This window comes from Meriones unguiculatus, chromosome 1 (genome assembly GCF_030254825.1).
Source record: "Meriones unguiculatus strain TT.TT164.6M chromosome 1, Bangor_MerUng_6.1, whole genome shotgun sequence".
NCBI classification, from domain to species: Eukaryota; Metazoa; Chordata; class Mammalia; order Rodentia; family Muridae; genus Meriones; species Meriones unguiculatus.
This window is the reverse complement of record NC_083349.1, coordinates 198,994,814-199,018,322: the sequence shown is the minus strand read 5'-3', so window position 1 is coordinate 199,018,322 and position 23,509 is coordinate 198,994,814. Positions and strand designations below refer to the sequence as shown.

At 41.4% G+C, this 23,509-nt stretch overlaps 1 protein-coding gene across 5 annotated transcripts; it reads left to right on the top strand.

Moving 5' to 3' along the window:
- The first annotated feature begins 11 nt into the window (after window positions 1–11).
- Window positions 12–18,749, top strand: Zfp28 (ZFP28 zinc finger protein). 5 transcript variants are annotated; one of them, XM_021654391.2, is made up of 7 exons: window positions 12–355; window positions 949–1,040; window positions 5,520–5,604; window positions 5,799–5,894; window positions 6,606–6,769; window positions 7,808–7,922; window positions 8,912–18,749. In XM_021654391.2, the coding sequence occupies exons 1-7, from the start codon at window positions 148–150 to the stop codon at window positions 10,609–10,611; spliced, it is 2,460 nt and encodes an 819-aa protein (XP_021510066.1). In that variant the 5' UTR covers window positions 12–147; the 3' UTR covers window positions 10,612–18,749. The 5 variants fall into 5 exon arrangements, with proteins under 5 accessions (XP_021510066.1, XP_021510068.1, XP_021510067.1 ...); XM_021654393.2 differs by having other exon boundaries at window positions 13–355; window positions 5,478–5,604; XM_060375816.1 differs by lacking the exon at window positions 12–355 and adding an exon at window positions 1,119–1,165 and having other exon boundaries at window positions 362–1,040.
- The last annotated feature ends 4,760 nt before the right edge of the window (window positions 18,750–23,509 follow it).

Genomic DNA, 23,509 nt, shown 5'->3' with positions numbered 1-23,509 from the left:
TTTCTTCTGGGCCAGGTTAGGTAGGGCGAGGCCGTGGCTGGCCGGGGCGTGGCCTGGCGGTGCGGGTGTGGCAGGGGTGTGGCCCTCTTCAGTGGCCTTGCTGCGTGTCTGCGGCCTGGCAAGAAGAGCTTGCGCCGCTCGCGTGACATGCCGGCGGTAGCGAGTGCAGGGCCAAAGGAGCCCGGGGTCCTTCTGGGGTGCGGCGCCCTCTGCACAAAGCCGAGAACTGGTGGAGGTCCGGCAGCGGAGACTACAGCTGCTCGTGGGCGTCCCTTCCGGAGAAGGCCGCGCTCCAGGAATGGCCTGGCCTCGCAGGGCGAGCAAGGAAGGGTGACCTCGCGGCCTGCACATAAAGGTGAGTGGCATGGGTCCGAGCTGAGTGGACAAAGATGAACCTGTTTTGGGTGTGAAGGAAGGATAAGGTCCGAGGATTCTCAAGGCCTTGCTGCTGGAGATGGTGTCTCTTGGCTCTGAGTGTGATGGTTAAATGGGAATCAATCCTTGAAAGCACAACTTGAGCCAGAGCAGTCAAGCAGAGTTACCGGAGGGACCTTGAGTCTTCAGGGTCAACTTGTCTCCATGTCCATGCTTCAAGAGATGAAACTCCCAGGGGAGCTAGAGATGGCTCAGTCGTTGAGAGCACTGTTGCTTTTGCAGTGGACCCAGGTTTGGTTTCTAGCACCCACATGGTGATTCACAACCATCCCTAACTCCAATTGTAGAGGATATAACATCCTTTTCTGAACTTCATGAGCACTAGGCACACATGTGGTACACATATATGCAAGCAAAACAAAAAAGAGACAGCCCCCACTTCCCATTCTACCCTCTCTTTAATCTTGCACAAGGTAATAAGGGGATCTCATCTCTCTTTTTAAAATGGTCCCACTTTGCTCATGCAGGGGTAGTCTTGTGTAGACTTGGTGTCTAGTCCTTCCTTTTCCCCAGCTCTGCTTTCCAGAGATACCAACTTCCTCCAGGAGATAAACCGCAAACAGGAAGCTGCCCCTACAGGGACTAAACTTAAAGCCAAGTCTCAGGTGAGTCACATTTCCTCTCTGTTTCCTGATGTAGTATTGCTTTTTTAACACTTACTGATGTTTATTTTCTCTGAAAAGTTTTCAGTTTAAGAGACCTGCCCTGGGTGCTGTTTCCTCATTCTCTGGTGAGTGATGGGCTACAGGGATAGCTTCAAACTGATCAGGGATCTTCTTCCTTCCTTTTTCACAACTGTTCTTTCTTGTTCATCCCCTTCATTGTTCCACTTACCTCAGAATGATTTTTGTTGTTGTTTTGTTTTGGAAAAAAGGTCTATCTATATAGCCCTGGCTGCTCTGGAACCCACTATGTAGACTAGGCTGGCCTTGAACTCACAAAAATCCACTTGCCTCTTTTGAATGCTGGGATTAAAGTGCCACGATGCCATGCTACAGAAGGATTCTTCATATTCGGAAATACAGCGCTACTTCTACCTGGATTATGATACCCACAGTGTAGGAGAAAGATATTGTGGATAAGCCTTGTGAGGGGGTTAAGGAGAGGGTTCAGTGGGTAAGAGGACTTACTATGTAAGCATGAGGACCTGAGTTCAAATCCCCAGTACCTATGTAAGAAGACAGGTGTGTGTCTGTAGAATAGAATTTCCAGGCAGAGGCAGATATTCTAGAGCTCTCTAGCCTGTCAGCCTAGCCAAAAAGGTCAACTTCTAATTCAGTGAGAAAACCTGTCTCAAAGCAAGTAAGGAAAATATCATCATGCTGGTTGTGGAAGGGCACAGGAACCCGGACGCTTATGGGCGTGTACCACACACATATGTTAGCACACTGTTTAACTGGGATGGTGAGATGGTTCAATAGGTAATGATATTTGCTGCAAAGACTGACCTCAGTTTGATTTGATCCCTGGGAGCCATGTGAAGGAGGGAGAAAACCTGAAAGTTTGCCCTCTGACATTCACATGTATGCTTGTATACACACACACACAAATGTAATAAACATCTTAAAAATAATTTTAAATTTAAAAACATTTCACCATCTCTAGGAGTTCACAATCTGTTGACAGAAAGTGCAAGAGTCCAGATTCCCTACCTTGAGTCTGGGACTCCATTTCCTTATTCCTTTGATTGAGACAGGGTCTTACTATGTAGCCTTGGCTCACCAGTGACTCACTGTGAACTCACGGAGATCTGCTGCTTGCCTCTGCCTTCTGAATGCTGGGATTAAACCTGTACACAGCACTCCTGGCCTTTATCCTTATTTCTCACTCTTGGCCTTGTGGCTCTGTGTTTCTATGGCCTCTGCTTCTACTCCTTTCTCTTCTGAATGCCAGAGTTCTCTGCATGTCAGTTCTTGGCATCCTCCATTCTAAACTCTCCAAGGTGTTGTGAAGAAAGGCCTTATCCTTAAAGTGACTGAGAAGATGCCTGAGACTTGGTTCTTCATTACCTCCAACATCAGCTCGTCACCTTCACTTTCTTTGTTTCTGGAAAACTGCCATCTCATTTAATGATCAGATCCTATAAAATTTTAGGGCCAGAGGGATAGGTCAGTGGTTAAGAGTACTTACTGCGCTGTCAGAGGACCTGGGTTGGGGTCTCAACACTGAAAAATCAGGCAGCTCGAAGCTGTAACTGTAGCTGCAGGGGATCTGATGCCTAGCGCTCTCTCTCTCTCTCTCTCTCTCTCTCTCTCTCTCTCACACACACACACACACCTGGGGTGGGTGGGGGGACAGAATGAGAACGAATGAATGTAAAAGAATAAAAATGGAGGAGAGTGGAGTGAGGTGTAGTAGCATGCCCTTTGTTGTCTCAGGTACTCAGGATGCTACCTTATGTCTCCCTGGCAGCATCTGGCGCCCATGAGTTTGAGATAAGCTAGGGCATCAGAGTGAGATTTTGTTTCAAAAAGGAAAAGGAAAGTCAAAACAAATTATTGCCAGTAGTAAGTAAACACATGACTGCTTTTCTTTCTTTTGGGAGCCACCAAATTCTAGTGTCCTCGATGGTGACAAGGTAGTGACAGACACTAGGGGAAACAGACATGAGTGCAGTAGGGCTTGGACAGGACTAGACACTGAACATGTTTGTCACATGGGCCCACTTAGGAAAAGGGATTTTTTTAAAAAACATTGTTTTAAGAAGAGTTTGTTACCTGAAGATTTTCCTTTTTCAATTTTTTTATTTCTGTTTAAAAACTGTAAAATCATTCCATTTTGGTGCCACTTAATACATAAAGAACTGTATTGCTGTATATGCAATGTGGTTTTTTATATTCAAAAAATTTCAAAAATTTAAAAAACATATAAAGATGACTTAGTTTGGTTAGTAAAGTGTTTCTGAAAAGTATCTAAAAATCTGAAAACAACAACAACAAAACAAAACAAAAAACCCTAAGTGCAATACTGAGCATTCAGAACCATGAGGTTGGAACTGTAGGACTGAGCCCTGTAAACAGCCTCTGGAAGATGTGTGAGAATGTTAAGTGTCCCTGTACAAAAAGTCAGGGTGGTCTGAGTCAGGAATCTGTCTGCTTTCTTTCTCTTTTGAAAGAGCATATCTTTTATTTATTCTCTGTCAATTTTGTATGGGTAAACAGTGTATCTTGATAATGGGTACCACAGCTATTCTCCCCACAGTCATCTCTAACACACCCCCTCCCACTTGGTGTCATTTCCTGTTTTGTTTTTTGTTTTTGGTGAATGACCCACTGAGCCCAGTTAGTGCTTTTGTTGGTTTGGGCTCTGCAGGTGACCACAGCTGCAGTCGTTTATGAGTATAGTAGCCATGTCCTGCCCTGAAGGCAGCATGTCAAAGACTCCTATTGGGTTCTACATTCTTTCCACCCCCGTTTTTACGTTTTTCCATGAGCCTTTGGGGTATGGGAGTGATTGAGATGTCCGATTTTGGGCTGAGCACTGCACATTCACTTATTCTCAGCACTTAGACCAGTTATGGGTCTCTGTACTAGCTGCTGCCCACTAATTCTGAACACTGCTTGAAATACTGTGTTTGCATTGAAGAGATACCCAGCCTCCACACACATGTGCGCGCACACACAATCACTTAAAACCGTTTAGTCTTAATTTCCATATTCGAGTTGAAGAACCTGCAGAGTTTGGCATTTGGCTAAATGGTGTTTTATTCTATGGGAACTTAAGTTTCTGGCACACAGACCTTCCAGGAGAAGAGCTCAGCTGTGGGTCATTCTTGTGATCTGCTGAGGAAGTACTTAGGTTTGGTATCATCAGGTTTGGTATGCTAAGGGATACTCAGATCAGAAGGCTGAAAAGATTGCTTTATCTATCCTTCTGGTCTTTTATTTTTAGACAAGATCTTGAGATTGTGTGTGTGTGTGTGTGTGTGTGTGTGTGTGTGTATGTGTATGTGTATTCCACACTAGCCTCAAATTTGGAGTCCTTCTCTTTTTGCTCCCAAATGCTGGGATTATAGGCTGGAACTATCATGCTTTTTTTTTTTTTTTTAATTTTTGTTTTTTTGAGACAGGGTTTCTCTGTGCATCCCTGGCTGTCCTGGACCAGCCTTTGTAGACCAGGCTGGCCTCAAACTCACAGAGATCCGCCTGCCTGTGCTCCTCAAGTGCTGGGATTACAGGTGTGCACTCCCACACCTGGCATAAAGACGTTATATATTAATTTAAAACTTACAGTGGTTTTCATTTTTACTACATGCTAACATTTTAAAAGGTAGCCCTTGTTTTTGTGTTAATGAAAATGATGGGCAATAACAACTCTCAGGCCCCAGCTTGGGGATGGGATGAGCTATTTGGGTCTTCTGAGGATTTCTCCTGGTTTCTCTCCTGTCCTTGTGTTGTTTCAGGACACTCGTGTGTCACAAGGATGAGACAGTAAGAACCTGTCAGGAAAGTCAGCTTTTGTTATGTATTGTTAGAGAGTTGTGACAAATATTTTATGTGATTACATACCTAGTTTTATGTTAACTTGACACAAGCTATAGTCATCTGTGAAGAGGGAACCTCAAGAAAATAACTTCATAAGATCAGGCTGTATGCAAGCCTGTAGGACTTTTTTTTTTTTTTTTTAACCTACTGATTGATGGGGGAGGTTCATTGTACATGGGGTCACCCTTGGCCAGGTAGTCCTGGGTTCTAGAAGAAAACTGAGGAGCAAACAAGTAAGTAAGAAGCATCCCTCCATGGCCTCTTCATCAGATCCTGCCTCTAGGTTCCTGCCCTGCCTGAGTTCCTGTCCTGACTCTTTTTAGGGATGGTCTGCAATGTGGAAGTGTAAACCAAATAAAAACTTGCTTTTGGTCATGGTGTGTCAACATAGCAGTAGTAATTCTAACTTACCCCAACAGTCCCCAAACACATTTCCATCCTAAAGGAATAGGTTGAGGATTTGAACACAGTGTAGGAGGACACAGTTTACTTAAGAATCCTCTGGTTATCTGTGATCATGGGTGATGGCTGAGCAACAGTGCTTTTTTGTCATTTCAGGGTTTGGTGACATTTGGGGATGTGGCTGTGGTTTTTTCCCAGGAGGAGTGGGAATGGCTCAGCTCGGAGCAGAGGAGTCTGTACTGGAAGGTGATGCTGGACAACTACAAGAACCTGGCGTCCCTGGGTGAGGGAATCCCCACTCCTGTCCATACCTCATTTCTTATCCATGCCTGTGGTCCTGGAGTCTTTCATTCATTCTCCCCATCCCTGCAGCCCCCTTTTTTGTTGAGACAATGCAACTGCATTCCATGTCAAGAGCCCCAGCTTGACCACACCCTGATTTTCTTTCTTTGTTCTGTTTTCTCTTTTTGGATCTAGGACTTTGTGCTTCTAAGCCAGATATGATAGCCTTGTTGGAACAAGGAAAAGATTGTTGGATGATGAAAAGAAAGATGACAAGAGGCCAGTGCCCAGGTGAGTGTGAGGAAGTAGTACAGTGCGGCTGCTGCTGGCCCAGCTCATTCCCTCAGACTCTGAATCTCCTCAGCAGATGCTGTGGCCTCTTAAGCATGGGCTTTGTTGTCTTCCTCCTCCCTTTGCTCTGCAGCATGGCTTCATGCCATCTATAAATAATTTACTTTTCTCTGCATCCCTTCTTTGCCTTTCAGTCTTATGAACTCATCTTTGTTTTTCTTTAAAATTTATTTTTATGTATATATGGAATATATATATATATATACATGTTTATGTGTGTGTACATGTGTATGTTTAGGTGAACATGCCCAGAGGCCAGAGGCTGATGTTGGATGTCTTCTTCTATCACTCTGCATCTTTTTTTTTAAATGTAACTTAATTTTATCAATGTGGGTGTTTTGTCTATACATAATCCTGGGCACTGCAGCACATGCCTGCCTGCAGAGTATAGAAGAGAACAGTAGGTCTCCTGGAACTGGAGTTACAGTTGTGAGCCACCATTTAGGTGTTAGAAACTGAACCCAGGTCCTCTAGAAGAGCAGCAGTACTGTTAACAGCTTAGCCATCTGCCTAGTTCCATCTACTCTGTTTTTTATTTTTAAAAATTATCTTATGTGAATGGATGTTTTGCCTGCATATATATCTGTCCACCACATGTGCACCCCCCATGTAACACATAATAGGAGCCATTTGCTTTGTTCATATTTTTAGACCTGAAGGCTTTGCAGGAGACCAAGGAGTTCCCTTCAGAGGACTTAAGTGAAGAAAAGTTATCCCAGGTAGTGCTAAGAAAACAGCTGCTGCATTGTAGATCCAAGTGCTTCATGTCAGGGGGAAACTGGAATGGTGATGATGCTGTGTTCCAGACACAGAGGGTGAGTTGGTATGTGTTTATGTGTGTGTACATGTGTATGTTTAGGTGAACATACCCATGTTGATGTTTACATGGCAGCCAGAGGTCATAGGCCAGTGTTTAAGACACAGAGGGTAAGTTGGGGTAAACTTCAGGCAGCATTTATGACTCGATGGACAGTGGAGAAATTTCCATTTGAATACACTAGTTCTTATGTACAGATTGTGACCCAGGAGGAAAGAGTTACGCTAGTAACTGGAAACACAGTTTGTTGTGTGTGTGTGTGGGGGGGGGGGATAAAGAGAGAGAAAGAGGTGGGGGATGAGTCACCAACAAGCTGTTCAGGTGTCTGATGTTTGAAAACTCTGATCAGGGTCTTAGTAGTTCCTCCTATTCCCTATGGTGGGAGAATTTCTTCCCTGAGAAGATGAAAACATCTACACCTTCTCATAAGGTCCAAATGACCAGATGTCTTAGGTTTCTATTGCTGTGAAAAAACACCATGACCAAAAGCTTGTAGCCCATTATCCAGGGAAGTCAGGGCAGAAACTTAAGCAAGGCAAGGAACCTAGAGGCAGGAGCTGATGCAGAGGCCGTAGAGGAGTGCTGCTTACTGGCTTGCTCCCCATGGCTTCTTCAGCCTGTCTTTTTATATCTAGGTCCAATGGGTCCAGGGGTGGCACCAATGACAATGGGTTGGGCCTTCCTATTTCAGTCACTAATTAAGAAAATAGCCTGCAGGCTTGTCTATAGGCCAATCTGATGGGAATATTTTCTCAGCTGAGGTTCACTCTTCTCAAATGATTCCAACCTGTATCAACTTGATATAAAACTAGCCAGCACATAAAAACTACTGTTTTATCCAAGTTCATCCAAGGGAACTAAGCCCAATATACATTTTTTAAATGCTTCAAACACACACACACACACACACTAAGGCCATTCACAATATAACTTCAGTTGTTGAGCACCGAAATAACATAGTGCTGTTACAGTATGTGGACAACTTTTCACCCTATTCTGGCCACCCAGGTTCATGAATGTGTTTGTGCCTTCTCAGAGCTTGAAGACCATTATAGATATGGCTAGAGACAATTCTCCACAGCTTGTGTCAGCTCAGAAGAGTTTCTGTAAGAAAGTGATGTGGAAGAGCTGTGATGACCTGAGATCCTTAGGTAAGGCCTTCTACTTCTCAGATCTGAGTCTATCTTCAGGAGCCCTTACTCTTTTGGTTTTTTGTTTGTTTGTTTGATATTTATTTTAAAGCCTGTGTGTGTGTGTGTGTGTGTGTGTGTGTGTGTTTGTGCAGGTGCCCATGGAGGTCAGAATAGGGCATTAGATCCTCTGGAGCTGCAGTGACAGGTGATTGTGTATTATATTAGCTGTGGGAACCACCTCAGGTCCTCTGCAGGAGAAACGCTGTCTCTGATGGCTCCTTCTTCCTCTTTCTAGTTCTTCCTGCAGTAACAGTTGTTTTCAGTCAAAGTTAGGAAACAGCTTACTCAATTTCAGAATGACCAGAGTAAAAGCAAACACTGTTTTATTTCTTCAGAACACTGTGTTCTAAAAATGTTTTTAGTCTCTTTACTAGGGCAAGGGAAGGAGCCCTCGGTGGTACAAAGAGTTAGCATGAGGCTTGTTCTCAGGTGAGTGTGGAGATGGTTTGGTAATGCCTTGTAGCTTTGATCAGGATGCAAATCCTCACCACCACACTCTAAAAACCTTGCTAAGTCTTGTAAGTCTAGAGAGAAAATCGCTCTTAGATTTCACAATGACTCTTCCTTTTTTAAAAAACAATTCATTTCCCTGTAGTTTTCTTTTTATTCTGACTCACTTGGTGCTTGTTAGCCTCTTAGTTTCTTGGACATCTTTAAAGGTCAAAAGACCCATTTGTTTCATCTTTTATATCTGCTTGGGTATCAGCAGAGGACTAGAGAAAGGGAAAGGTTTTGTGTGTGTATGTGTTTTGTTGTGTGTGTTCCTGCATGAAATTAACTAACGTTTGAAAATTTTGACTCAGATGTTGCAGAGAAACAAAGATGTTATTCCTAGTGGCTCCTTTGTGCCAGCAGGACAGGGTAGACAGAGGTTATATTGAAAGAGACAGAAGCAGATTTCTTCTTGATACATAATAAAAGTAATGTATTTTCTTGATCTATTTCAGGCCAGCAATCTGTGCAGGAAGCCCAGGATTTGGTTCCAAAGCAGGACTCAAATACTGAAAAGATAACAGACAGAACTTTAAGTAGTAAATTTGAGTGTTCCACCTTCAGAGAAGATTGGGATTCAGAGTGTGTGTTAGAAAGGAATGGTCAAGACACACCATTTGAGCAAGAAACAGTTACTCAGAACAAAATCTTCTCAGAGGAAAGAGGTAGTGTGTATGTTAAATCTAGAAGATGGTTTCATTTGAACAGTTCAGAAGAGAGAAATCATAACTGTGATTCAGGTAAAAGTTTTCCCCAAAATTCGATAGTTGTAGAAGAAACAGGAATCTATGCAGGAAAAAAACTTTTCACGTGTAATGAATGTAAGAAAACTTTTACCCAGAGCTCATCCCTTACTGTTCATCAGAGAATTCATACTGGAGAGAAACCCTATAAATGTAATGAGTGTGGGAAGGCCTTCAGTGACGGTTCCTCTTTTGCACGACATCAGAGGTGCCATACAGGCAAGAAGCCATATGAGTGCATTGAGTGTGGCAAAGCTTTCATACAGAACACTTCCCTTGTCCGTCACTGGAGATACTATCACACTGGGGAGAAACCCTTTGATTGCATTGATTGTGGTAAAGCCTTCAGTGACCACATAGGGCTTAATCAACATAGGAGGATTCACACTGGTGAGAAACCCTACAAATGTGAAGTGTGTCACAAATCCTTTAGATATGGCTCATCCCTCACTGTGCACCAAAGGATTCATACTGGAGAAAAACCATATGAGTGTGATATTTGCAGAAAGGCCTTCAGCCACCATGCATCACTCACTCAGCATCAAAGAGTGCATTCAGGAGAAAAGCCTTTTAAATGTAAAGAATGTGGGAAAGCTTTTAGGCAGAATATACACCTTGCTAGTCATTTGAGGATCCATACGGGGGAGAAGCCTTTTGAGTGTGGGGAATGTGGGAAATCTTTTAGCATCAGTTCACAGCTTGCCACTCATCAGAGAATTCATACAGGAGAGAAGCCTTATGAATGTAAGATTTGTAATAAAGCATTTACTCAGAAGGCTCATCTCGCACAACATCAAAAAACTCATACAGGAGAAAAACCATACGAGTGTAAGGAATGTGGCAAGGCCTTCAGTCAGACCACTCACCTCATTCAACATCAGAGGGTTCATACTGGAGAGAAGCCCTATAAGTGTCTAGAATGTGGGAAGGCCTTTGGCGATAACTCATCCTGTACTCAACATCAGAGACTTCACACCGGCCAGAGGCCTTACGAGTGTGTGGAATGTGGAAAGGCATTTAAGACCAAGTCATCCCTTGTTTGTCATCGTAGATGCCACACTGGAGAGAAACCTTATGAATGTAGTGCATGTGGCAAAGCCTTTAGCCATCGGCAGTCCCTTAGTGTACATCAGAGAATTCATTCTGGGAAGAAACCATATGAATGTAAAGAATGTAGGAAAACCTTCATCCAAATTGGACACCTTAACCAACATAAGAGAGTCCATACTGGAGAGAGAACGTATAACTACAAGAAGGGCAGAAAGGCCTTCAGACAGACTGCACACTTTGTTCACCATCAGCGAATTCATTCCAGAGAGTCATCCACTCACCCTCCTTTGCCTTCCACATCAAATCCTGTGGATGTCTTCCCCAAATTCGTCTGGAATCCATCCTCCCCTTCATCATCATAATCTCAAAGCATCATTATTTCTGCTATACTTGGTTAACAACTCCTCTCTCTGCCCCTTTGTTCACTTTGTCCCTTACAAGTTCTTCATGTTACAATCAGGCTGGGTTATTTTTGGAGTATAAATATAACTAATCTGCTCATATAAAACTTACATTCATTGGTTAATGCCAAAGATGTGCCTGGTCCATACCAATTACTCAGCAGACTTGGGTCTTTTATAAGTTTCTTTTTGAAGGTGGAAAATTTATTGTAGTCAGCTCTGATGAAAGCGATGCAATAGAATGAGGTTAGGAGAAATCAGGTTTTAGATCAGGAAGGGAGTTCTTTGAATTGTTGATGAGGCTTGCTTTTCCTTGAAAACTTGGTTCTAAGCCAGGGGTATGGTGGGCTCACCTGTAATCCTGAATCCTGAATGCAAGGCCAGCTCCATGAAACTTATTGAGACCCTCTCTCGAAACCAAATCAAAACAGTTGATCCTACGGTGCTGAATTGTACCATGGTTTTGGATTGGAGCTATAGGAAATGTAAGGTAATTGAACTTCTAGTGAGGAAGTTCTATGATACACTTGACAATAGCCTTAAAGGGTAGACAGCCTGGAACAAACAAATTAAAATAATTGGAAAAGTGAAAGATTTTTATATGCATGTAGTTAAAACTACCAACAAATTGAATAATGAGAAAGCACTGAAGGATGTGATCTATTTAAAGTCATGAGTTTGGCAAACTTCCAAATCGGTAAACTGATCTACAATAGGGGGCAGCAAACTGACTTAGAGTGAAAGTCTCGCTGGTTATTTTTGGAGGGCCATACTCTAAAATTCTGAAAATATGTTTAAGTGCTTTTAAAAATTGGATGAATGTTTTCTTTTTTAAATTTTTATTATAATTTATTACAGTTTATTCAATTTGTATCCCAGCTGTGTCCTCCTCCCTCATCTCCTCACAATCCTACCCTCCCTCCCTCTTCTCTCTCTATGCCCCTCCCCTAGTCCAGGTCGAATATTTTCAACATGATAATTATGTGAATTGACATTTTAGTGTTTGAAGGTGAAGTGTTGGCACAAAGCATCATGTTTACTTCCATATTGTTTGTGGTGCCTCCATTTACAAAGGAAATCTGTCCTGTGATGAAGACTGGTTCAGAGAGAAAAAAAGATGATGCCAGAACCTTTATGGAAAATGTTTGCTGAATTGTGCAAAAACAGTTGGTCTGTTTTTGTAAATAGAGTTTTATTGAGTCACACCCATGGTCATTGGTTTACCAGTGATCTTTGGCTGCTGTTTTACAGTGGTAGAATTGAGTAGCTGCACTGGAGACTGTATGATCCCATTAAACCACAAATAGTTACAGCTGAAGAGTAGAGGAGAATGTACAAAAGTTTCTAATCTCATGGCAATAATAAACCCTGACCAAAAATCAAAACAACAACAACAAAACCCAAGAATATTGGGTCAGTATGATGACTTAGCCAATAATGGTATCTTTTGCCAATCCTGATAACCTGAGTTTAATCCTTGGAACTCATGTAGATGGACTCATGAGAGTCCTCTAACCGTCACATACATTAGTTTGCATGCATACCTCAGACACAAACAATAGGTATTTAAAAAACACAACTTATAAGTTAATTTATGAAGAGATGAAATTATTAAATGAAATAAAAGTCTATAAAAGAGAAATGTATTTAGAGGAAATGTTAAAATGTTTTTAAATTATCTTTCCAAAACAGTCCCATGAGCATATGTGGACAACATCAGGAAACAATTAGGCAAGAATATAATTTTTTTTTTAAAGATTTGTTTGTTTGCTTATTTTGAGGCAGAATCTCTCTTTGTAGCTTTGGTTGTCCTGGAATTTGCTATGTAGACTAGGCTACCTTTTAATTCAGAGAACTGTCTACCTCTGCCTCCCAAGGTGTGCACCATCATGCTTGGCTTTTTATTTGTGTGTGTGTGCCACATGTTTTTCCTTTACCCACAGAGGCTAGAAGAGAGCACTGGACCCTCAAATGAACAACTCAGAGCAGGAATTTAAAAAATTAAATACATTAACCCAATCCAAAGATATACTGATTGGATACATGCTGAGGAATGAGGGAGGAAAATATTCAAACCTCTTTATGCTACTTTAAGAGAGGAAGCTTTGTATCTATAGTGCAGTCACTGTGGTTCATAATGTACAAGTCTCACACCTCAATTGAGTACCTTTGTTGGCACTGCATGGTGTAGCAACATACACAGAACAAAGTTCACAAGTTGTGTTTTCAGAACCAGAGCTTCAGGGGAACCGTGTAGTGCAACATTGGAGACCAGACCAGACCTCAGGTTCATGTTGAATTCTGAATTTTTGGTTGCTGTGCGTTCAGAAGCCTATTATTGTTTGCAGCATTCAGTGTTTACATTCAGTTGTGAATCGTAAAGAAGCTGGGATTTAGAGTTCCCTGTGGCTTGTGGTATGGAGTGTGGGGAGCAGCCCTGGCTGTGTCTGTGCCTTTAGGAGCTGGAGAAGTCAGCTACCATAGTGGCACACTTGAGGTATGGTTAAGTGTTCAAAATGGCCAACCGGAGGCTCAAATTTTCCCATCCAACATCTTTGCCTATTAACAAGAAAATGAGCAACACTTTTACAAATGTAAACAAAACAAAACAAAAAAACAAAAACCAACTTTACATTATAGTAGTGACTTTTGTTTGTTTTTGTCTTTGAGACAGAATCTCTACATAGCTCTACCTATCCTGGAACTCTCTATGTAGACCAGGCTGGCCTTGAACTCAGAGATCCATCTGCCTCAGCCTCCTGAGTGTGTTGGGGTTAAAGACAAACACCACCATGCCTAGCTAGTAACTTTTTTAAAGTTTGCTTTAATTATTCTGAACACTTGCCTGGGCCACAAGGAAGGCATAGTTCTCCCCTATCTGTTCCTCAGCTACTATGTGTCAAAACACTCTTGTCACTAAAAATAAAGCCCTGAACAGGATGAAGATGTGCATAATGTTCAGCCTTGTAGGGAGGGGTAAACACAGGGATGAGGGTAGGTTATGTCAGGGAGCAATAACTAATGCATGAAATTGGTTACACATAGAAATCACAAGTACACAAAATCAAATATTTTTATCTTTTAGTCTGCCCCTGATGCCTTCTAAGTCTCTCCCATTGCCCACAGCTGTCTTCTACTCAGAAGCCACAGCTGCCTCGTTGGCTTTAAAGCTTGGCTTCCCATTTTGGCTCTGTCCAGTCCTCATTTTCCCAAGCTGATAGTCACGCCTGAGTGGGTGTTGTATGGTCCGCTTGTCCTTCTGGATCGAACACGAGGCTGAGAGGGTTCTAGTGACTTATTCTGAACTGGGAGACATCACCTAGGGAAAAGAGTGGAGACTAATTTGCTCACTGGAGAGGCTCCTTGTCATCCTGGGATAATCTTGCTCAAGAGTCACTGGGCCACGACTACCTATCCCAAGTTCCATTGCGGGGGACCACTAGATCACCTCCGGTATAAATCGGAAGTCACTGACGCTTGAAACCAGGTTCAGAGAAGAAATTATTGATGGATATGGGGTGGAAGTTATACTTGATCTGGGAAAGCTGCAGGGAGTGGTGTGCAGGCCGGTGCGAGTGTGGTCTGGCGTCTGTGGAGCTGACTCGCATGTTTTTTGTGAATGTGGTGATGTGGGACTGACTGGAAGGAGACTGCAGGGAAGTGTGGTACAGGATGCATGCTGGGAGGGGCTTGTGTGGAAATGAGTCTCCCTGCTTGCTTGCAGCAGCTTGTGGGGGACGACTGTGGGTACTGGAATGAACGAAAAGAAACACTTCTAAGTGGTTGAGGCTACTTAGGTAAGGATGAGAGATAATTTGGGTGTGGCTAAAGAAGTGAAAAATTGAGATTTGAGGAAGATTTTATTTGGAGTGCCCAGTGCTGGAGGACTGTGTGGGTGGTCTCCGGCGCTGGTAAAATGCAATCTAAAGATTTGGAAGGTCTGCTACTGGGTAGCTGAATTCAGGAAGTTGCCCAGACCTACTTATCCATACCCTGCCATCTAGGTCTTCGTGTTACCCAGAATTTGGAGGAGTGACTACCATCTAGCAGAACTTTTCTTCAGGTTGCTCTACTGTTGTCCTGGGACATCGGCATTTTCTTTTTCACCTGTCAGGTCCATGTCCTGTCATGGTATGGAGAGTAGATTCACAGTTGTATTTAGAAATGCCAAGGGACCCCAACCTTTTATTCTGTGCACGAATATATTCACTTTTCCCAGACTTCTCTTACTTCCTTTCTGTCACTGCCCACCCTAGCGACAAAGTGGGAGGGGACAAGAAATGCTGTTCATAGTCCTCTTAACCACCTAAAGTGTTTTATTCATTCCAGTACACTATGCCTGCTTCCCTGGATACAATTATAATAGCTAATTTTTATTGAGTGCTTATTATGTGGCAGACACAGACTGGATCTTGTAGTAATTTAGAACTTTTGGGAGTATTAAAAAGAGGGTGTGACGTAGGAAATACCTCAACTCCGTCTTACAAATGAGGACTCCAAAGCACAGAGTGGGCAAGTAATCACTAGGAAGCAGAAAAGGCAGGATTCAGAATCAGGAAATGATGACTCCAGCCTCCTCCTCTTTACTTGCTGTCATTACATTCACTCACTGTTTAACACCCTTTGACATGGATCCAGATGGTTAAGTTGAATATTAAGAGTTTATACTTCACACTTTACTCCATGAGTTTGGATTTTTGTTTTTATGACTCTTAGTTCTTATGTTAAATGGAATATTTTAATATCATATAGTTTGTAAGACTTTTCACAAGAATTAAATGAGTTCATACATACTTGGTGTGGTCTCTGTCACATATGAATTTATTAAATGTTCATTTATATTACAATATTTTGAGAAGGCCATGAAATTTGTACTAAGGAAGCCAGAATCAGGGGCTAAACAGATGTGTCAGCAGCTAAGGGCATTGGCTGCTCTTGCAGATCACCTGGGTAAAATGTATGGTGGCTTACCACCATACATAACTTCAGTTCCAGGAGCTCTAATGCTCTCTTCTGACATCCTCAGACTTCTGCATGCATGTGGTCCACATTTGTGCATTCAGGTACACACCCACATACATACAGTGAAATAAATAAATATTTAAAGAAGTTTACAATTAATTCAGCTACATGCCCCCTTCATAATTAAAGGAGTGAGTCAGAGCAGGTAACAAGGGACTTCATCAAAACTCCTCACAAAACAAATTGATGACTGAGTCTCATGACAATTCTCTGAAATCCACAAGGGATGTTTGTTTTATTGAAGTTATAGCCTTTGGGGAACATGGCTTCTGTTGGAATTCACCTCATCAAATCTTGAGTAGTTAGTTTCACCAGGACATTTATTTTGTGGTGTCCACTTGAATAATTCCAGCACTCGGGAGGCAGAGGCAGGCAGATCTCTACTTAAAGGCCAGCCTGGTTTACAGAACAAGTTTCAGGACAACCAGGGCTGTTACTGAGCGAAATCCCATCTAGAAAAAGAACGAAACAAACAAAAGGGAGTAGTGGAGTCAGGCAGACCTACCTTGGTAACTATTTCTCATTACTTATAGGCTGTTTGATTTGGAAAAGCTTTCCCAGAGATTTCATATGTAAGATGGTGATGTTATTCCCTACTTTCTTTGAAGATTGTGGATATTAAAACAATTAAAACAGTGTTTAAAGGATTATAGAGAGATAGCTCAGTGGTTAAGAGCACTGGCTACTTTTCCAGAGGACCTAGCGTTTATTATCAATACTCAGATGATGGCTCACAACTGTCTGTAACTTTAGTCCCAGGAAATCCAATGCCCTTTTCTGGCCTTCTTGGGCCAGACATCCATGTGGTACACAGACATGCATGCAGGCAAAACATCCATGCATTTCAAATAAGATAATTTTTGTTTTAATTAGAAAAAAATATAAAATATGCTACATACCCAGTACATCTCTGTTAATGAATAGGTCTGGCTGGGAAAAACATTGAGAGATTGGTTGATTGTATTCAGCCTGAAAATCTATAGTGGAAGGGAATTTCAGCTATGTTTTTAGGTTTCTACTGAATATCTGGTTGGTTGGTCTCAGTCTCTTGATCTGTCTGTCTCTGTCTCTCTATCTTTGTGTCTCTCTGTGTTGGTGTTTCTGAGCAGTATTTTTGCAGCTTGATCTCCACAACTTATTTCTCCTCCATCACTTGTATGTTTTGAGGGTGAAGCCCCTCTACAAAGAAAAAACCAGGAAGAACTCAAAGTGACCAGAATCAAGTTGGTTAAAGTCATGTCCCCAGTGAGGGAGTTAGTATTTTCTCTTTCCTTACTAATTTAAAGTCTTCTGTTTAAGAATTTGGCAAGGTTTGTTTCCCTTTGAAAGACTTTCAAAGCCTTCCCCTCATGGATGTACTTCCTTTAGAAAGCTCCATTTCCTAAGGAGTGCATACCTTCCCCAAACTGCTTTGTCAGCTAGGAAATCAAGGGCTCAAATAGCTGAGCCCATGGTATTTTTCATTCAAACTACCAGAATTTTTTTTATTTTGTTTGTTCTGAGACAGGGTTTCTCTGTGTATTGCCTTGGGCAATCTGAACTCACTTTTTAGACCAGGCTGGCCTTGAACTTACAGAGATCCACCTGCCTCTGCCTCCCAGAGTACTAGGATTACAGGTGTGCACCACTGAGCCCAGCTCAGAAAGTCCATTTTATTTAAGTTCCTTACCTCATTGGTGAAGGATCTTTGTGAAGGATGTAGTGGACTCACAGCTGAGAGGGGAAAATATTGAAAGGACTTGGGATTCCCTAGTTGTGTGTGGAATGAGGTATTTTTCCATTGAAAAATAACCAGGCATAACCAGGCAGCAAAGTCTAGTTAGTATCTAATTACCTTTGAGGCAATTCTTGCATACATTCTTTTATCCTGTAATAAGAACAGTATAACTCTTTGCCTTACATCCACATGAGACCACAAACCTGAGCTAAGATTTTGTTTATGTCATTTTAGGGCTTAATTACTCTCATAGATGTGGTCATAAACTTCCCCCAAGATGAGTGGGAATGGCTGACTCTTTCCCAGAGGAGTTTGTACAGGAACCTGGCTGCAGTGCATAAGAGTAGCACTGATGCTCACTGTGACTCAGTGTCTTCTCCTGCCTTATCTATTTTCTGACACCATCCTTCTTGAAGATCATTTAGATCAACTGTAGTTCTTGCTTGCAAACTTCATTGTCAGCTTTTATATTTTATGCACAGGTCTTTGTATATTTTTTAAGGATTTATTTATTTATTTTTTATGTCTGAGTGTACAGAGGTGTTGGATAGCCTAGAACTGGAGTTATGAATGGTTGTGAGCCTTCATGTATGTGCTGGGACTAGAACCTGGGTCCTCTAGAAGAGTGGTCAGTGCTCTTAACCACAGAGCCATCATTCCAGTCCCAGGTCTTTGCAATTCTAAACCAGATGCAAAGACTTGGGACTGGAATGATGGCTCTGTATTCAGATCTATCTGAATACTATAACACCATGAGAGAAATAAATATTGTAACAAATACTCAAAACTACAATACTATGTGGTAAGTGAATACTGTGTAGCATAAAGATAAATTTGAAGGAGGCGGTAGGGCATTTTGGATGTGGGCAACCTCCACGTGGACATTGGAGCAAGAGAAAGAACCAAGGATGATAAAAGGAGAGGTGGCCAGAGGTCCATGCCCAGGTGAGTGCAAGGTGATTAGAGCTGGAGAAGTTATACTTCAGGGTTTCTTCTCTTTGGTATTATAAAATTCCTTTCAGACTCTCTACCAAATTGATGTTGGCTGTAGTAGGAGTTTTTGAGTGTTCCTTCTCCACTGGTATAACCTACCATATTTACCTTTATTTATTTCCTAGACATACTGAAGTCTGTTTCTTAACTCTTATTCCACCGATGTTTACATAGGTGATCAGGTGAACTTGAGCTGTATAAGGAAGCTAGCTGAGTGTGAGCCAGTGAGTGATCTAGAGAGTGAGTCTGGGGGCAGTATTCTTCCATAGCTTCTACTTCAGCTTCTGTTTGGGTCTTGTCCTGATTTCCTTCAATGGTGGACTGTGATCCAGAAATGTAAATTGAAATAAATCCTTTTCTCTTTTAAGTTGCTTTTGGTTTGAGTGTTTTATCACAGCAAGAGAAAAGCAGGACCAGTAAGCATCTAGATAAAAGAACAAAATGAATTAAAGAATGCCAAAATAAGTTATTATCATTGGTGTTTCTGGAGATCACATTCAGAGTAAGTGAATTAAAAAACTGTAGATCTAATGAAATTAAAAATACATGTCTTTAAGAAAAGCAATAAGACATACAAAGTGAGAACAGATAAGAGAAATTGCATAAAACCACAAACACAAAAGACTTAAGAGAATCATATGAAGAGCTGGGGTGTGGGTTAACTATGTAAGGCCTTGGATTTGATTCTTAATGACCCTCTCATTCCAAATAAATGAAACAGAACATATGGATCTATTTTCTCCAATGCTCTGTCACTAATATGAAGATCTAGATGAAGTGGGTGGTAATTTAGGAGAATACAGAAGTATAGATGATACTACAAGAGGTAGGTAAGAAAGCAACACAGGAAGCTGTTTGTGAACTGCCACTCCCCAGTAGAGACTAAGCCACACTCTAAATGGTTTCACAGATCAGAAAAATACCCTCCATGTTATTTACACTGAAACTTGGGGTAAATGATAAAAAAGCTATGATCAGAGAGATCAGTGGTCATGAGCATTTGTTGCTCTTGCAGAGGACCTGAGTTTGGTTCTCAGCACCCACTTGGTGGCTCACAACCATCTGTAACTCCAGTTCTGATGTACTCTTCTCACCTTCTCAGGCACCAGGTACACATATGGTACATATACATACATGCAGGCAAAACACTCATACATAAAACTTAAAAAAATTTTTTTTTGGTCTTTTTGTTATTTTTGTCTTTTTTTTCCCCCCAGAGCTAAGGACCAAACCCAGGGCCTTGTGCTTGCTAAGCAAGCACTCTACCACTGAGCTAAATCCCCAACCCCTAAATTTTTTTTTTAATTAAATGAAAAGGAGACCTTACAAAATCACAGTTGGTGAAGACAGCATGCTATTTGATAACTTAGTTTACCAAAACCACAAAAATGTAAATTATTAAAAAATGTAAGTTTCAGCTATAAATATTGATGTAAAGAAAAGGCTGTATATGATATTGGCTCATGTTCAATGAGGGCTTATTCCAGGTGTGCATGCATGGTTGCGGCACCTGATTTTATTTAAGAAATAGTTAAAACCACAGACCTCTTCTGGGCTTCAATGATCATTTGATTCACAGGGTTTCTTTCTAGCAATTAATAAAGGAAATATCTGTCAATATCTTTTAGACATGGAATACATATGGCTGACTGAAAAAATTATGTCTAAATCAGGACATGTGTGGAGAGAAAATTTCCAAGGCAATAATTGTGTAAAGACTTACAAAGTATGCCCTGCAAAGTTCCACATTAGGTGAAAACTGGAGATGTGAAGAATTGTTTGAAATTTAGTCAGTTGGAAAATACATTTTAAGTATGAGATGGTCGCTCAAATAGATACACTTATTCTGAAAAGAGACCACCCTCCCAAGTCTGGGACAAATATCCATATGGATACATTATCTATGACATACCTTTCCCATGGAAGAGAGAATACATAATTTTGATACAGATAAGAAAATACATTCAGTTGTGAACAAATACATAAAAGACTTTGGAGAAAAACAGGTAAAATGTAATGACTGTGAGAAAACATTTAACAAAATACTAACCCTTCTTTTCATGGAAGAATTCATACTGGAGAGAAGTGGTATGCATGTGTTGACTGTGCGGCAAGCCTTTATCTAGAGTGCCCATCTTGCTCAGCATGAGAGAATACACACAGTAGAAAAACCTTTTCAGTGTGCTGATTCTGGGAAGACATTCAGTCAGAATGCTCATCTTACTCAACACTAGAGAGTTCAAACTGGGGAGAAACCTTATCAATGTAATAAACCTTATCAATGTAATAAAACCTTTAGCCAGCTTGTACATTTTTCTCAACATCAGAGGGGTCATACCGGAGAGAAACCCTGGTGTATTAAGTGTGGGAAGGTGTTCAGTGACTGCTCAACCCCAACTCATCAGCATAGAATTCACACATGGAAAAGACCCTCTAGATGTAGTGACTGTGGGAATGCTTTCAGGCAGAATGCTTCTCTTATACGACATCTGTAGAAGGGGATGGAGGTGATCTATCTGAATACTATAACACCATGAGAGAAATAAATATTGTAACACATACTCAAAACTACAATACTATGTGGTAAGTGAATACTGTGTAGCATAAAGATAAATTTGAAGGAGGCGGTAGGGCATTTTGGATGTGGGCAACCTCCACGTGGACATTGGAGGCAGAGGATGAGGGAGGAACCAGAGCTAGCAAAAACAAAGGATGTAATGAGAGCATGATAGTCCCAGTGTAAATATTTATGGTATGAGCGTCTAACAGAGAATTGGTGGCTTACCCAGGATCATGAGAATTCTGTCACTCATAGTGATTAAAGATCTGATGGCAGGATTCAGCTTTTATATTTTATTTTGTGTGTGTATATCTTGTTAAGATATAATTCACATACCATGGAATTTTAGATAAGCCCTCTTTCCTTGTATACTGTATGCTTCTATCACATATGAAAAGGGGGCATTAGGCTCCACTTAAAAAGTATGCAGTTCCTTGGCTCTTAGTGTATTCATAGTGATTGTACAATCTTTACTACACTCAGTTTAGGATTATTTTCATCCAGCTGGGCACATTGGTACACGCCTGTGATCCCAGCACTCAGGGAAGGCAGAGGCAGGTGGATCTCTGTGAGTTCAAGGCCAGCCTGGTCTATAAGTCAAGTCTGGGACAGCCAAGGCTACATAGAGAAACTCTGTCTCCAAAAATGAAACCAAACCAAAACAAAAGAGTATTTTCATCCAAGTAGTGTCATGTCCTGGCAGTTATCCCACTCTTGGATAAGTTTCATTTATGTGTATGTGTGTATGAGCATGCACATGCATGAAGGTGTATGTGACAGCATCTGTGGAAGGTGAGAAGACAACACTCATGAGTTGGCTCTCTACTGCCACATTGTGAAATCTGGGGATGAACCTCAGGTTTGTCAGACCTTTGCACACCTTTATCTGCCGAGCTATCTCACCATCCCAAATTGTGTGGGCAGTCTTACTCAGGGGTGTTTGGAGAGCTTTTGGATTTTTTATGTTTAATGCTAGATTTTTTCAATTGCAGTAGGGAAAAGATGGGTAGACCAAATTTCACTGGGACACTTACCTCTCTAGAAAAACACATATTTGTGCTTTCACACTCATGGAAGCCTAACAGATTAAAGACTTAAAATGTAGCAATACATGGGAAATTGACAGTACTGCAACCCTGGCTTGAGATTAACTTTAAGCATTATAGGTAACCCAGAAGATGACAAAAGGTTCTTTGAAAATGATGTGAACACACACAAGTACACACACACACAAAATGATAAAGATGAGTCTGAAGAAAACACATGTAACAAAGGGGGATAGCCCTTGATATTCAAAGTAATATTACAGGGCTAGGGATGAAGCTCAAATGTGGAACAGTTGCCTGGATTTGGCAAGGCTCTGGGCTGAGCCCTAGCAGGACACTGGCAACTGAAGTGAGAAAATGCAGTTTTAAATATAAGCAGCTAGTGGGAAATTTCTACGATTATTTCCTGAAAATGATAATTCATTGGTAGTCAAGGAAATGCATGTTAATGTGATCATGTATCTACCATCCCCCAAAGAATTAAATTTGAATTGTAGAAATACAACAATCTCCAGTATTAGTGACTGCATGGAAAACAAGAATTTCACAAATGATGGTTATATATATTACCATGTTATAAGCCATTTGAATCAGAATTTTTTTTAAGAAAGTGTGCAAAGGTAGGTAGGATAGTTTTTTTCAACTTGATACAATCTTGAATTACATGGGAAGAGAGTCTCAATGAGATGCTATCTGCATTGGGCTGGCTCACAGGTCTACCCAGCATATGTATGTGCAGATTGTCTTGGCACATTAATTGATGTGGGAAGACCTAGCCCACTGAGCACCATGTTCTGAGCTGGGGTCTCAGACCACTTAAGTCTGAAGAAAAAGAGCTGAATGATAAACATGTTTTCAGTCCTTCCTGTCTGCTCTTGACTAAGGATGCAATGTGCCCAGCTATTTTAGGTTCCTGCCACCTTGAGATTCCTGCCACGATTCTGTGATTCCTGGTGCTATGACCCAGAGAGTCTGTGGCCTAGAGTTAGAATCCTGAGTAATAATTTAGTATCATTAGCAGTGCTAGTACTTTGAGAGTTGCGGCAATTGTTACAAGCTTGTGGGAGGAGGAGGTACATCTTTGTTTCTTTGACAGAACACCATGCACAAGGTCAGCTGTGTGGAGGTCTGGGGTACAGTAGAGCTTATAAACTCATCATGATCGGAGCTCCCATTGCCATGTTGAACTGTGAAGATTTGAAGTATGTTTCAAGAAGAAGTGAGAAGAAGATTTTGAACCTAGTTTAGTGGCTCTGAGCAAGTGTTATTTGACTCCTCTGTCCTTCCAATTCCTCATTCTGGAAATGAGAAAATAGTGACAGACACTCAGACAGCTTGACTGAGATGTTCATCGGTAAAAGAAAATGCTTCAAAGGATGGTGAGATGGGTCAGCACTGTCTACCAATACTGATGACTTGAGTTCAATCCCTGAGACCCACATAGTGGAAGAAGAGAACCAAATCCCTCAAACTGTCCTCTGACCTCCACAATATAAGTTAAAAATAATTTAAAGGCATTAA